Genomic DNA, 17,194 nt, shown 5'->3' with positions numbered 1-17,194 from the left:
GACAGGACGACTGCACCGTATTGAGGGGAGGATGGAAGGGGCCATGTATCGCGAGATCTTGGCCAACAACCTCCTTCCCTCAGTAAGAGCATTGAAGATGGGTCGTGGCTGGGTCTTCCAGCATGACAACGACCCGAAACACACAGCCAGGGCAACTAAGGAGTGGCTCCGTAAGAAGCATCTCAAGGTCCTGGAGTGGCCTAGCCAGTCTCCAGGCCTGACCCAAATAGAACATCTTTGGAGGGAGCTGAAAGTCCGTATTGCCCAGCGACAGCCCCGAAACCTGAAGGATCTGCAGAAGGTCTGTATGGAGGAGTGGGCCAAAATCCCTGCTGCAGTGTGTGCAAACCTGGTCAAGACCTACAGGAAACATATGATCTCTGTAATTGCAAACAAAGGTTTCTGTACCAAATATTAAGTTCTGCTTTTCTGATGTATCAAATACTTATGTCATGCAATAAAATGCAAATGAATTACTTAAAAATCATACAATGTGATTTTCTGGATTTTTGTTTTAGATTCTGTCTCTCACAGTTGAAGTGTACCTATGATAAACATTACAGACCTCTACATGCTTTGTAAGTAGGAAAACCTGCAAAATCGGCAGTGTATCAAATACTTGTTCTCCCCACTGTATATATATATATATATATATATATATACAGTATCTCACAAAAGTGAGTACACCCCTCACATTTTTGTAAATATTTGAGTATATCTTTTCATGTGACAACACTGAAGAAATTACACTTTGCTACAATGTAAAGTAGTGAGTGTACAGCTTGTATAACAGTGTAAATTTGCTGTCCCCTCAAAATAACTCAACACACAGCCATTAATGTCTAAACCGAGTACACCCCAAATATCCAAATTGGGCCCAATTAGCCATTTTCCCTCCCCGGTGTCATGTGACTCGTTAGTGTTACAAGGTCTCAGGTGTGAATGGGGAGCAGGTGTGTTAAATTTGGTGTCATCGCTCTCACACTCCCTCATACTGGTCACTGGAAGTTCAACATGGCACCTCATGGCAAAGAACTCTGAGGATCTGAAAAAAAGAATTGTTGCTCTATATAAAGATGGCATTGGCTATAAGAAGATTGCCAAGACCCTGAAACTGAGCTGCAGCACGGTGGCCAAGACCATACAGCGGTTTAACAGGACAGGTTCCACTCAGAACAGGCCTCACCATGGTCGACCAAAGAAGTTGAGTGCACGTGCTCAGCGTCATATCCAGAGGTTGTCTTTGGGAAATAGACATATGAGTGCTGCCAGCATTGCTGCAGAGGTTGAAGGGGTGGGGGTTCAGCCTGTCAGTGCTCAGACCATACGCCGCACACTGCATCAAATTGGTCTACATGGCTGTCGCCCCAGAAGGAAGCCTCTTCTAAAGATGATGCACAAGAAAGCCTGCAAACAGTTTGCTGAAGACGAGCAGACTAAGGACATGGATTACTGGAACCATGTCCTGTGGTCTGATGAGACCAAGATAAACGTATTTGGTTCAGATGGTGTCAAGCGTGTGTGGCGGCAACCAGGTGAGGAGTACAAAGACAAGTGTGTCTTGCCTACAGTCAAGCATGGTGGTGGGAGTGTCATGGTCTGGGGCTGCATGAGTGCTGCCGGCACTGGGGAGCTACAGTTCATTGAGGGAACCATGAATGCCAACATGTACTGTGACATACTGAAGCAGAGCATGATCCCCTCCCTTCGGAGACTGGGCCGCATGGCAGTATTCCAACATGATAACGACCCCAAAAACACCTCCAAGACGACCACTGCCTTGCTAAAGAAGCTGAGGGTAAAGGTGATGGACTGGCCAAGCATGTCTCTAGACCTAAACCCTATTGAACATCTGTGGGGCATCCTCAAACGGAAGGTGGAGGAGTGCAAGGTCTCTAACATCCACCAGCTCCGTGATGTCGTCATGGAGGAGTGGAAGAGGACTCCAGTGGCAACCTGTGAAGCTCTGGTGAACTCCATGCCCAAGAGGGTTAAGGCAGTGCTGGAAAATGATGTTGGCCACACAAAATATTGACACTTTGGGCCCAATTTGGACATTTTCACTTAGGGGTGTACTCACTTTTGTTGCCAGCGGTTTAGACATGAATGGCTGTGTGTTGTGTTATTTTGAGGGGACAGCAAATTTACACTGTTATGCAAGCTGTACACTCACTACTTTACATTGTAGCAAAGTGTCATTTCTTCAGTGTTGTCACATGAAAAGATATACTCAAATATTTACAAAAATGTGAGGGGTGTACTCACTTTTGTGAGATACTGTGTATGTATATATATATATATATATATATATTAAAACCAGCCTTTTAGCATGTTCTACATTTTCAAGGTAGCCTGTTATATAAGATCTTCATGTTTTTATTCATGTTTTGACACTAAAAATAGGACTCGTAGGAGTCGTAGCTTTGGAGATGAAGAGGGTTGACTATCCTTGTTATAAAGGTGATGTAACCAGACAGAATTGATTATATGTGGCCTATGTGGGTTTTTGGTTGTGTGTGTCTGCTTGTATTTTAATGGTTTATATAAAGTGTAAGTGTAGTGTGTGTGTGTGTTTAGCACACGTTTGTGTGTGTGTGTGTGGTGGTGATGACAGTGTGTGGATCTCTGGTATAGGACACCTAGATCCCCCTCTTGGATGAGGAGTTATGTCATCAACACATTTCCATATAGAATACTTTAAGTACTTTAAGTTCCTTCCTTATATTCTTCCCATCTAGTCTTTAATATCCAGAAGATGTTTCCATACAAGCGTTTGAGGCCAAACACCTGGTTAATGTCATGGGTTCACTGGGGCCAAACACCTGGTTAATGTCATGGGTTGCCCTTTCCATTCAGCCCCTGTCTTCCCGTATACGGGTTGAAAATGGCAGATTTTGTCATTGATAAGCGCCTTAATTGGAACGCAGTGGCTTTGCAGTAACATGCTATACAGTACATGACCTCAGAGCTCAGGGCCTCCGCTTCACAGCGCTGTATGGGTTTTGACTGACACTGTGCGCAACAAGACGTTTCCCCTATCCCTCCTGCTAATTGGGCAGTGTTTGATAATTTTGTGTTGTCTGAGTGAGGGAAATGTTGAGGATTATAATAAATACCGCTTTGATGTCATACAAGCAAGCCAAACACCTGTGAGTCCAAATGTGCACTTCACATTTCCATATCATAAAACTCATGTCATATACAGTGTCATCGTTTATGATCAGTATGTTTGATGTACAGTTACAAGATGACATGGCGTTATACCCTTGGTTGTCCTGAACAAAATTAGCCTATTTTTGTTGTGTTGTGAAGAAGATTTGCAACGGACCACGCATCTGAATGCACTCATGACTACATTCTATGCGCACCAAAATTACGATCTGCTTCTCTGAATTGCTTTGTGAAAGCCTAACACTGTAAGATCATATTTTATAATTTATTGTATGTATTTTTATTTTATTTAATTGCTACCATGGTTATGCATATGCTTTCCATATTTCTTCTGTAAGACACATTTCAATTTAGCCGTATCCATACAGGCCAATTCCCACGAGTGTAAAAGGTTAAATGTATTCAGTTATCTTTTTGAAAATATTTTTTTTTTTTTACACAATACATCAAGAGAAGAACTGTTCTGTAGCCTTATTAGGTATTTAAGTGTTTGTATTATATGTGTTTGCCATGTGTGATGTATTATAAGTGTTTTCTCCTGCTATTTTGTATGCAATGTTTTAATTGTGTAAATTATGCATTTCTTCAGTTTGTGTAAACTGTGAGCAAGAAATAATAAAATCAAAGTCGCTCGTTTCCTCGTTCGCTATTTATAAAATATCAACGTGACCTAAAAATAGAATATGATGATAATGGTTTTCGTAATTGCAACCAAAAAAAACCCATTGATTTGTAGCCTAATGGCAGCCATGAATTGAGCTTCAAGTAGGCCTACAGATATTCAAAAATTAAATAATCAAACATGAAGTAGCCTGGTCTAGGCTACAAGTTAATTGACGTTGCCACAGACCTAATGTGTTGACCTTTTAGGTTATTGGTTAAGCTACAGTGAAATGCGTGAGCTTTTAGATAATAGTAGCCTACTAGTCTAATAGATACAGTGGGGGAAAAAAGTATTTAGTCAGCCACCAATTGTGCACGTTCTCCCACTTAAAAAGATGAGAGAGGCCTGTAATTATCATCATAGGTACACGTCAACTATGACAGACAATATGAGAAAAAAAATTCCAGAAAATCACATTGTAGGATTTTTAATGAATTTATTTGCAAATTATGGTGGAAAATAAGTATTTGGTCAATAACAAAAGTTTCTCAATACTTTGTTATATACCCTTTGTTGGCAATGACACAGGTCAAACGTTTTCTGTAAGTCTTCACAAGGTTTTCACACACTGTTGCTGGTATTTTGGCCCATTCCTCCATGCAGATCTCCTCTAGAGCAGTGATGTTTTGGGGCTGTCGCTGGGCAACACGGACTTTCAACTCCCTCCAAAGATTTTCTATGGGGTTGAGATCTGGAGACTGGCTAGGCCACTCCAGGACCTTGAAATGCTTCTTACGAAGCCACTCCTTCGTTGCCCGGGCGGTGTGTTTGGAATCATTGTCATGCTGAAAGACCCAGCCACGTTTCATCTTCAATGCCCTTGCTGATGGAAGGAGGTTTTCACTCAAAATCTCACGATACATGGCCCCATTCATTCTTTCCTTTACACGGATCAGTCGTCCTGGTCCCTTTGCAGAAAAACAGCCCCAAAGCATGATGTTTCCTCCTCCATGCTTCACAGTAGGTATGGTGTTCTTTGGATGCAACTCAGCATTCTTTGTCCTCCAAACACGACGAGTTGAGTTTTTACCAAAAAGTTATATTTTGGTTTCATCTGACCATATGACATTCTCCCAATCCTCTTCTGGATCATCCAAATGCACTCTAGCAAACTTCAGACGGGCCTGGACATGTACTGGCTTAAGCAGGGGGACACATGTCTGGCACTGCAGGATTTGAGTCCCTGGCGGCGTAGTGTGTTACTGATGGTAGGCTTTGTTACTTTGGTCCCAGCTCTCTGCAGGTCATTCACTAGGTCCCCCCGTGTGGTTCTGGGATTTTTGCTCACCGTTCTTGTGATCATTTTGACCCCACGGGATGAGATCTTGCGTGGAGCCCCAGATCGAGGGAGATTATCAGTGGTCTTGTATGTCTTCCATTTCCTAATAATTGCTCCCACAGTTGATTTCTTCAAACCAAGCTGCTTACCTATTGCAGATTCAGTCTTCCCAGCCTGGTGCAGGTCTACAATTTTGTTTCTGGTGTCCTTTGACAGCTCTTTGGTCTTGGCCATAGTGGAGTTTGGAGTGTGACTGTTTGAGGTTGTGGACAGGTGTCTTTTATACTGATAACAAGTTCAAACAGGTGCCATTAATACAGGTAACAAGTGGAGGACAGAGGAGCCTCTTAAAGAAGAAGTTACAGGTCTGTGAGAGCCAGAAATCTTGCTTGTTTGTAGGTGACCAAATACTTATTTTCCACCATAATTTGCAAATAAATTCATAAAAAATCCTACAATGTGATTTTCTGGATTTTTTTCTTCTCAATTTGTTTGTCATAGTTGACGTGTACCTATGATGAAAATTACAGGCCTCTCTCATCTTTTTAAGTGGGAGAACTTGCACAATTGGTGGCTGACTAAATACTTTTTTCCCCCACTGTATATTGAAGCGGCTCCGGTGTAGCCTAATGGCTTAAAACTAGATAGTTCTATCGATTGCACATACATGAAAGTGATGTCAATATGTAGCCTAATCTAGCTATCATATAATTTGGTTACCTCGGTTTTCTATTTTTTTCTTTTATTCCTTGCTTCACTTGTTTATAACATTGTAAACTTTTTTTGCAATTTTTATTCAACTATGACTTTTTCGGCGGTCACAGAGCGACAGATAAACATCTTCATTCTATGTTTAGCGATGAATTTAGCCTTAAGATGCTTTTTGGAAACCGGCCCTAGTTAATGTCATGGATTCGCTGGAGGCCAAACACCTGGTTAATGTTATGGATTCGCTGGAGGCCAAACACCTGGATAATGTCATGGATTCGCTGGAGGCCAAACACCTGGTTAATGTAATTGATTCGCTGGAGGCCAAACACCTGGTTAATGTCATGGATTCGCTGGAGGCCAAACACCTGGTTAATGTCATGGATTCGCTGGAGGCCAAACACCTGGTTAATGTCATGGATTCGCTGGAGGCCAAACACCTGGTTAATGTCATGGAGGCCAAACACCTGTTTAATGTCATGGATTCGCTGGAGGCCAAACATCTGGTTAATGTAATTGATTCGCTGGAGGCCAAACACCTGGTTAATGTCATGGATTCGCTGGAGGCCAAACACCTGGTTAATGTAATGGATTCGCTGGAGGCCAAACACCTGGTTAATGTAATGGATTCGCTGGAGGCCAAACACCTGGTTAATGTAATGGATTCGCTGGAGGCCAAACACCTGGTTAATGAGCCGCTGATTAAAAGGAAGACGTGGCCCCAGAGGACCTCAGTTGACATCCCACATAGGGCTCTGGTCAAAAGTAATGTGCTTTATATAGGGAATAGGGTACCATTTCATACACAGTCTTAGTTGGTCCAGACCATGTTTAGGAGGGGTCAAAAGAGTCCAAACAGAGTTTATAGAAGCCTTCGAGTGGATTAGTTAGAGAAACTAACAGATCAATACATACTCACTCTGAGTGTGACCTGGGTTGTGTGATCGATTGGTTATCACTTAGGTGCAACTCAGTCATAAACCATTGGGAGATTGCAGAAGGATCTATCCATCAGTTTAGGTCAGGATTTTACATGCAGGGATAGTATGAGATTGTAGGCCAGGGGGGTGTCCAATGCCGGTCCTGAAGAGCTACTGAGTTATGTTGCTCCCCAACACTGGTGTGTTGGGCTGGAGCAAAGGCATGCACCTCCACTAGGCCAAACTTTCCAAACCTGTCTGAGAAATCATCCGGCACACAGAACGGGACTGACTATTCTTGTGTGTGTGTTTTTGTTTGTGTGAGATTTTTGTTGCCGTTTTGTTTGTTTGTCACCTGGTAGACCAAGGAGCTGTGTGTGTGTGTGCCAGAGATAAAGCTTGTCCAATCCCAACAGTCGATGGGGCTTTGTGTGTAAATGTTGCTAATCCCTCCACACAGAGCGCCTCCCCAGAATATGATGTTCTCTGCTTCTGCTTACATATATTACTCTGGCGTACAGATTACAACAAACACTTTGCGTTAGATGGTGAAACAGACAGATCCTGGAGGAGAAGAGATCCTGAGAAGACAATTTTTTCGATTGACTTTAAAAGCTATGCCAAATGACGCAAGCGTGTTAGGATCAGCTGTTCGAGTAGAATTTAGCAAAACTAGCGCAACGCATGGCTTGTTATTTTCTTAATGTAATGATCTGATTGTGTTTATCCGTCTTTGATGTTCTGCATACAGGTTCAGAAAGGGTACCAATGTTGTGCCTGGTGATTTTAATCCTCCAAAGATATGGATTTGCCCGTGAAACATTTTACTAATCTGAAGCCTGTGTATCATAGAGCCAGGAGATAGTTTTGTACTCAATTCTGACTTTTACCGGAGTTGGCTACGTTGGTTTACTTTATGGTCCACTCTTCACCTTGTATTAGAAATAACACTGTAAATGGTAATTACATGCTAATAACTAGTGAATTACGTAATGTCCTCGACCTATCCAGTTGTTTCATCATTGCATTAGGGTAGCTCTTTGACACTAACCATAACCCCCTTCTTTTGTCCTGTGCCACGGTAGGATTTGCGTACTTCTCTACTCACCCCTCTATTTCCTCTTCCTCTGCCCACAGGAAGGAGTGGAGGTGAGGGTGGCACGCATCTTTAACACCTTTGGGTCCCGGATGCACATGAACGACGGTCGCGTGGTCAGCAACTTCATACTGCAGGCTCTACAGGGAGAGCCCCTCACCGTATGTCCACTATAACTACCACTGTTACTACTGTTACTACGGCTACCACTGTTACTATGATTACCACTGTTACTACGGTTACTACTGCCACTGTTACTACTACCACTGTTACTACTGTTACTGTTAGCACTATTACTACTATTACTACTACTGTTAATATTGTTACTACTACTACTGTTACTACTACTACTGTTACTACTATTAATAATGTTACCACTGTTACTACTGATACTACTACCACTGTTACTACTACCACTGTTACTACTGTTACTACGTGGTCTCCCGAGTGGCGCAGTGGTCTAAGGCACTGCATCGCAGTGCTAGCTGTGCCACTAGAGATCCTGGTTCGAATCCAGGCTCTGTCGTAGCCGGCCGTGACCGGGAGACCCATGGGGCGGCGCACAATTGGCCCAGCGTCGTCCAGGGTAGGGGAGGGAATGGCCGGCAGGGGATGTAGCTCAGTTGGTAGAGCATGGCGTTTGCAACGCCAGGGTTGTGGGTTCGATAAAATAATGTATTAGCTAACTGTAAGTCGCTCTGGATAAGAGCGTCTGCTAAATGACAAAAATGTAAATGTAAATGTACTACTGTTACTATTGTTACTACTACTACTACTACTGTTACTACTATTAATAATGTTACCACTGTTACTACTACCACTGTTACTACTGTTACTACTACTACTACTACTACTACTACTACTACTACTACTGTTACCACTATTACTACTGTTACTATTGTTACTACTACTACCACTGTTACTACTGTTACTAATACTCTATCACTCATTCTCTGGGCAGTCAGACAGATGGACAGACAGGCTTGTCTCTCGCCCTCTGATCCATCCTGTAGCACCTACCTGTCTTTCTCTGAACATGGTGTACATGACAAGAATATGATTCTGAATAAGATTGTTTCATGTCACCTTGTTTATATAGGTGTATGGTAGCGGATCCCAGACGAGGGCCTTCCAGTATGTGAGGTAAGCCTGCCTGAAAACATTTAACACACACACACTGTTCACAGGAGCTTCAATTTTAACTTGCTCTCCATTTGTTGGCGTCTGTGGATCTCTGCATGCTGTTTCTGTGAATGTTTCTGACAGATTGGATTAGAATTGTGTATTCAGGTTCTGTATTCAGTGGATACGGGCAAAAGACAGACAGCCCACTGGGTCTCTCTCTCTTGAAGACACAATGTCGCTCAGTGGAAAGGGAAAAAAAATAATGCCTGAGCAATATGGTTATCATCACTTTGTGTGTCTATGAGTGTGTGCGCACATATGGGTGTATGTGCATGCAGGTGTCTGTCTCTAAGCAGATAATTGTGGTTGTATGTGGTAGTGTTATTATTAGTGCTCTATAGTCCCAGACCTTTAAGCATGCATACTCTCTCTAAGGGAGGGTTGGAGAACCAAGGAGGGAATATTCCCCAGGATCACTCATTCTTTCTAGTAAATGAATTCAAGGTACAGTATTTCAAAGGCAGAAATGGTTGTGTTAATTTGAAAAGTGGCAGTGTTTGCTTTTCACACAGGCTGATAGTTGGGCTCGGTTGGAGGGGCGTAGGGGTCTGGATATATTGACTTAGTAACACTCGCAGGAATCTCGAGGCAATGGACAGGCGGCTGGCCACTAGTTTTTGGTGGGAGAGAAAAGTAATATTTGCCTTACATACAAATGTGATGGGATAAAATACAAACACACCTCTCTCTCTCTTCATCACATGTGCACACATTATTACATCCTCATCCTCAGTCTTCAAAGAGGTTTTGGCGATTGCTGTGTGTGTGTGTGTGTGTGTGTGTGTGTGTGTGTGTGTGTGTGTGTGTGTGTGTGTGTGTGTGTGTGTGTGTGTTTGAACGATCTTTGGAGAATAATTTAATCAGGCCTGCTTTCATCAGCGGTACAGTCTGATGATCTCGCAACACAACACAACACACACACACACACACACTGCACTTTAGAAGGAGAGAGATCAGAGGCGGATGGGTATTTGAAGCTCTCCTATCTCCTCCGAGCAAACATTTACCTGTAACCTGAATGTATTTTAATTAGGCTTGTATAAACAGTGAGAGAGCCAGGACCTTGATGCAACCTCTCCTCTAAGTTTGCTCCTCTCTCACCCACTTCCTATGACAGCCAGACTTTGCTTAATGACTTCCATAGTCTGTGAATCAGCGGATTTGGTGGATTTGGTTGAAACCAAGTAAGACTTAAGAGTCTAATTTCCCTACCCACTTCGTTACATTGCGAAGCCAAGACTCTGGGCAACATTTTATTATTCTGAAAGAACACGGCAGTGCACTAAGTAGCCGTAACATGTTAAAAAGAGCCACTCTGCAATTATTAAAAAATAGTTATTCAGTGAAATGTCACCCTCAAAGTAAAAGTAATGTTTAAGACCAGTAAAGCATGCTATTGTAATCCACCATTATTACATTTACATTTTACATTTACATCATTTAGCAGACGCTCTTATCCAGAGCGACTTACAAATATGACTGTCTGCCCTTACAGACTTACCTCACAGACCTACAGTTGAAGTCAGAAGTTTACATACACCTTAGCCAAATACATTTAACTCAGTTTGTCACAATTCCTGACATTTAATCCTTAGTCTTAGGTCAGTTAGGATCACCACTTTATTTTAAGAATGTGAAATGTCAGAATAATAGTAGAGAGAATTATTTCAGCTTTCATTTCTTTCATCACATTCCCAGTGTGTCAGAAGTTTACATACACTCAATTAGTATTTGGTAGCATTGCCTTTCAATTGTTTAACTTGGGTCAAACGTTTCGGGTAGCCTTCCACAAGCTTCCCACAATAAGTTGGGTGAATTTTGGCCCATTCCTCCTGACAGAGCTGGTGTAACTGAATCAGGTTTGTAGGCCTCCTTGCTCGCACACGCTTTTTCAGTCATGCCCACAAATGTTCTATAGGATTGAGGTCTGGGCTTTGTGATGGCCACTCCAATACCTTGAGTTTGTTGTCCTTAAGCCATTTTGCCACAACTTTGGAAGTATGCTTGGGGTCATTGTCCATTTGGAAGACCCATGGTCTAAGACACTGCATCTCAGTGCTTGAGGCGTCACTACAGACCCCCTGGTTCGATTCCAGGCTGTATTACAACCGGCCGTGATTGGGAGTCCCATAGGGCGGCGCACAATTGGCCCAGCGTTGTCCGGGTTTGGCCGGTGTAGGCCGTCATTGTAAATAAGAATTTGTTCTTAACTGACTTGCCTAGTTAAATAAAGGTAAAATAAAATAAATAAAAATTTGCGACCAAGCTTTAACTTACTGACTGATGTCTTGATGTTGCTTCAATATATCTACATCATTTTTCATCCTCATGATGCCATCTATTTTGTGAAGTGCACCAGTCCCTCCTGCAGCAAAGCACCCCCACAGCATGATGCTGCCACCCCCGTGCTTCACGGTTGGGATGGTGTTCTTCGGCTTGCAAGCACCCCCTTTTTCCTCCAAACATAACAATGGTCATTATGGCCAAACAGTTCTATTTTTGTTTTATCAGACCAGAGGACATTTCTCCAAAAAGTACGATCTTTGTCCCCATGTGCAGTTGCAAACCGTAGTCTGGCTTTTTTATGGCGGTTTTGGAGCAGTGGCTTCTTCCTTGCTGAGCGGCCTTTCAGGTTATGTCGATATAGGACTCGTTTTACTGTGGATATAGATACTTTTGTACCTGTTTCCTCCAGCATCTTCACAAGGTTCTTTGCTGTTGTTCTGGGATTGATTTGCAAATACGTTCATCTCTAGGAGACAGAACGCGTCTCCTTCCTGAGCGGTATGACGGCTGCATGGTCCCATGGTGTTTATACTTGCGTACTATTGTTTGTACAGATGAACTTGGTACCTTCAGTCGTTTGGAAATTGCTCCCAATGATGAACCAGACTTGTGGAGGTCTACAATTTTCTTTCTGAGGTCTTGTCTGATTTCTTTTGATTTTCCCATGATGTCAAGCAAAGAGGCACTGGGTTTGAAGGTAGGCCTTGAAATACATCCACAGGTACACCTCCAATTGACTCAAATGATGTCAATTAGCCTATCAGAAGTGCATGATGTCATAGTATTTTACTGTCAGCCATTGTTGCCATTAATGCTAGTTTGACCACCAGAGGGCATCTTTGAGAAGCTAAGTTATTGAAATGACATGGAGCTGTAGGCCTAAGAGTCCTGTTAGCTGTAGCTGTTTTAGTGTAACTTACTTATTGGCATGAAGGCCTACTTCAATATACAGTTTATCAATCAATTATTTATTCATTTGTGCATGTCATCACACAGCATACAAGTCATCCAATGTCTTTAAATACAGTCAAGCATTTTAGTTATAAAATGAAATAACAAAGGGAGCCTTAAATAATTAAACAATTAATAAACCGCAACATGTCGGCTAAAGCGATTGAATTCACGAATGCATTTGACTGTTTTTCATATTGGCTGTACCAGAGACTTTTTAAAACCTTTTTTTTTTTGTTAGAACAGACTATATGGGATTGATTATCATTTGTTTGTAAATTATTATTGTATTTGTTGTGCTGTTTATACTATTAGAAATGTAGCTTAGTTAAGTTGATTAATATTATGGTGTTTCTATTCCAAGAAAAACTAAAATGCAATTTATATTAGCCTCTGTAGGCCTCAGGGTTTCTGTTAGGAAAATATGGCGTTGTACAACATGAGTAGGCCTACTGTAGGCTACTAAGCGACTGCGAGTGAAGAGCAAAATAATCCTAACATTTCCACACCCTAATTGTAGGCTAACCAATACCCAAACTGAGATTCAGTGAAAATAAAAATCTGATTTGTTTATCAAGACCAGTCCCCATGCTTGTCTCAAAGCAGCATGAAACGGTGCTGAAATAGTTGACCACACGCGGGTAGGCTATTGCTTCAAATCCTATTATAACAATTGGATGACTTTGGGTGTTTGAGTAAGCAGCAATTTGTTGGCTTCAATTGCATTAGCCTACTTTATTCCTATATTACTATCATTCAGTGATATTTATTCCCACAGGAAATAAATAGTAAACAGTGCATGTGGTGGGCTATGCAAAGAGATGGGTGAAGTGACATGCCTCGCAAACATCCATTAATACATTTAAAGTCTCTAAACTCGTCAAGAGTCTATTATCCTGCTGATAGCCCATCAAGGGTGGATGGCTTCTTTTGTATTCCAATTTATTGGAAAGGCTGCTAAACCATTCCCACCTGGCCACAGCGTTGTTGCGTACTTACAGTACAGTGCACTTTCACTTCATTCTCCGCCAGAGTCTCTACCAAGGCCACCAGATTATTATTTATATTGTAGTTATCTATTCGGTAACATTCCACAAGTAAATGTAATAAATAAAACACCTACATTAAATAGCTCATGTCTTGAAAATATGTGAAACCTTTTTTAATATTTTTTTATCTGTGCTTAGTAGCCGAGGCTAAATGGCTTCGACATCAACTTGTTCATTTAGCAGACACACTTGCGTATATATTCAGTCAACACATATATTTTAATAATATAATGGAATATTACAGACCATTTTTCGTTTGTCTTAGAATAAAACCTTACAGTGTAGCAACAGTTTTATTAAGTAATAAGCTACGGTCCAGTTACAGCTTCTAATGACAAAGTAGAAACAAAAAATTGTATATTTTGAGTGTGCGCGGGGTACAGAGGAAGAGTAATTCTTACACTATTGATCTAAATTCAATCACTCTCTTCTTCATCCTCATCATTCAGTTCATTCAAATTCAATTGTAATACATTTTGTCACTCCTGTTCAACAACTCCAAATCACTTTTGCATGTGCTCCAAAGGGATAACTTGAAATAACATGATATAGGTTAATAAAATATTCGAAAGGAAAAAGTGATAATTTATTAGCGTAGTGGATATAAGAATTTTAGGCATATATAATGTGAATTAGGCCTCATGTAAAATCATTGTCAAAAGCGGAAGAGATACTGTTGCATGACAAACAGGTGCTGTTAGATTACAATATAATGTATCTGCCAGTTTGGAATAGTGTAAACAATACTAAATAAAGTATAAGTAATACCAGAGAGTCTGTTCTAATGAAAAAAAAAGTGTAAAGCCTTTAATACAGCATAACAAAGTTTAAAAACAGACGGATTTGTGAAATTGCTTCATCCGACATTTTGCGGTTGCATGAGGCTTGGTGATCACAGAATCAGTAGGATATTAAACAAACACTCAACTAGGCAACAGAAGCAGGAACAGCATAGGGCTGAGTGACTCACTCATTCCTGACTTTGATTCAAAATAACTTATATTATAATGCAGGGTTAAAGACACATTCTTTCTGATTGTCTTTAGCATGCAGTCTCTCCTCTCGCTACAGCTAATTTCGTTAGAATTATTATGTGGATTATAATAAATTAATATATTTGTAGAGGTTGATGCATTTTTCGTTAGGGTAAATCTGGTCTGTGATATTGAGTTAGAAATGTAAAACTTTAGAGTACTTAAGCATTGAATACATTGCAAGTTTGCCCTTTTTTGGCCATTAGGCTACACTTTACAATAGGACTCAACTCTGACTGACCGCAGCATCTATCAGTAGTCTAAACTGTGGCACAAATTGGGGGAATTTTCACACCTAGCCGAGCTATTAGACTATCCTTTTGTAAATTAATGGAGGTGTGAATGTTTCAGTCAGTCTCTCTCCTATCGCACTAGAGTCCTGCATCAGGCAAAGAAAATCAGCTGGTGGGTGGTCCCGGAGTTGAGAGAGAACATTACATAAACGAAGAGTGGATGTTATCCACCACGGAGTGGGACAGTGCAGCTAACTGCAGAGAACATAAGGCCAGCTATTGTGAAAGAATACTTGTGGATCTTGTTGATTTCCGCTATCGCTTCAAGAGGCCTACTGTCCACCTGGTAATTGTGTGGTACCAAAGGATAAAGCGTCACCTTCAGATGGATGTGTGGTTTCAGAGAGAAGCCAGCTGCCAGCCTGCGACCAGGCACGGTGGATGACATCCTTTTCCTGCACAGCAATTAGAAGAAATCCAGTGATGAATGGACTGTTTTTGAAGTTATTGTTTTAGTATATTTATTTGTTGTCTAATATTAGAAGGCTCTTTAAAGCGATTTGAGTTGTCAGTATGCCGCATTGCAGTGTGAAAAAATTATAATATCTGTTCTTAATTAATGGAATAGTATTATTTTTAACCAAATGTTGAACTCATTTAGAGGCGGCTTCTGTCTTCAATATAATCATTCATCCAGAAGGTTAAACCCATAGGTCTTAGGCCTGCAGTAAATTACATTATATTACCGGGTTCATTTTTCATTAGGTTATACAAATCCATGCCTTCTGGGAATGTTATAGAGTCCAAAGGTTATGGGTGGAGTTAGAATTTGGCTGTCAGAAGTATTACAATGGAAATTAACTTTAAATCCGTCTGTCTGCATATTTCAAGACATGGCATATAAAGGTGCAGTGAGATACCCGATGGGTTGGACGATACTTTTCTCCTCAATCATCTTGAAAAAACGCATACTTAAAAACTGAACATCAACCAATGTCAGCCTTTAAATGCTTTATTATACAAATGTTGAAAGTGCGTGTGGGTGACGAGAAACTAAATGGTGCAGTTTGAGGCCATGTGACGGAGAGTGATGCAGGCGCTGGAGATGGGGGTGTGAGCAGGTGGGTCTGGGCAGGTGTGATGTAGTTGTCGTTTGTATGTTTTGTATTGTCTAAAAATATAAAATAAAATCTTACAAAAAAATGTAATAAGGAAAACTGACAAGCTTGCAACACGCATCTGAATATTCATTATGAATAGGATTTATTTTATTTATTTCATTAACGTTCTTCATTGTAACCACAATGTCACAAATAATTGAACACACACAACATGAGCAGATTAACTTGGTCAAAACATTTCTTTATTAAAGACTTTCAGAAAGAATGTTGGTACTTATTTATTTTGATCCAAAGCCACGAATGAGTGAGTCACTCAGCTTTATGCTGACAAATATAGCTTAATGTGCCGAAATAGCCTACTAAATAGGCCAAGCCTAAACAAATATATTAAATTGCCAAAATAAACTAATACATTTCATAAATAAATGAAGTAGCTCAGGTCTGGAAGATATGGACAACCTTTTCCCCTCGCTGTCCTCCCTGTCCTCGCTGTCCTCCCTGTCCTCCCTGTCCTCGCTGGACTCTCTTTCATTCCGTTTCTTCTTCACATCAGCAAAGGACTCTGTGTTTCAGAAACCCACTTTATATAGAGGGGTTATCACTCTTTCACACTGTGGTAAATGAAGCCAGTTTGCTATTTAGATTTGTTTATTTCTGTTTTTAGAGGGAGAGAAACCAAAAGCCCACCGTGCCTATTTTTCAAAAATTGTCAGTCCACATGTCAAGTGTAATTGCGTAATTGTATTTACCCAAGTTCTCTCTCAACTCCGGGACAACCCGCCAGTTATTTATTTTTTGGCCTGATGCAGGACTCTAGTGCCAGAGAAGAGAGACTCTCGGGCTGAAACATTCAAACCTCCATTAATTTATGAAAAGGTAGTCAATTTGTGCCACAGTTTAGACTACCGATAGATCAGCGTTCTAACTCCCCCTTGTGATAGTATGGTGCAATGACAGAATGACGCAATTTACCACAATCTGCCACAATCTACCACAAACGGTCGCGGCATAAGCTCAAAACTTTTAATTGAGGAACCACTGTACACACACACACACACACACACACACACACACACAACCCCAGTCTCTGCAGCTAGCCACGCCTTGTCTTCTATGTCATTTACAAATTGACTGCAGGTCAGTGTGCGCTAGCAGACAGTAACATGTTGTAATGTAGATGATTATAGATTCAATTAGATTTTTAATCATGTTACATGCTTCTTTTAATCCTTTTTGTGAGAACAACATTGGAGGCACTCGGAGCATCCCCAATATCACTTGTAGACTAGGAGGTAAAAGTAGAGAAGGAAACAACAGTTGATTCTGCAGTGGCAGTTTGGTCCAGTTTAGTATACCTGGAAAGGTTGCATGGTTTTAGACTGCTTCAAATTCATTAAAGGGGAGTGTTTAAAATATCCACTGCAGTAGCCCTGGTTTTGGTTCTCCCTCCAGCTCCAAGGTGTTATAGCATATTGTCTAGTGTTGGTTCTCCCTCCA

General features: G+C 41.1%; 1 protein-coding gene across 2 annotated transcripts in view; it reads left to right on the top strand.

Moving 5' to 3' along the window:
• uxs1 (UDP-glucuronate decarboxylase 1) overlaps positions 1-17,194 on the top strand; it is a 112,949-nt gene that overhangs the window by 83,163 nt on the left and 12,592 nt on the right. For both annotated transcript variants that reach the window (XM_041843924.2, XM_041843925.2), the window contains 2 exons: positions 7,880-7,999; positions 8,938-8,981. In XM_041843924.2, the coding sequence (XP_041699858.1) occupies positions 7,880-7,999; positions 8,938-8,981 (164 nt within the window). The remainder of the gene's footprint in view (positions 1-7,879; positions 8,000-8,937; positions 8,982-17,194) is intronic.

Source organism: Coregonus clupeaformis, chromosome 23, assembly GCF_020615455.1.
Source record: "Coregonus clupeaformis isolate EN_2021a chromosome 23, ASM2061545v1, whole genome shotgun sequence".
Classification (NCBI taxonomy): Eukaryota; Metazoa; Chordata; class Actinopteri; order Salmoniformes; family Salmonidae; genus Coregonus; species Coregonus clupeaformis.
This window is presented reverse-complemented; position numbering and strand designations above follow the sequence as displayed.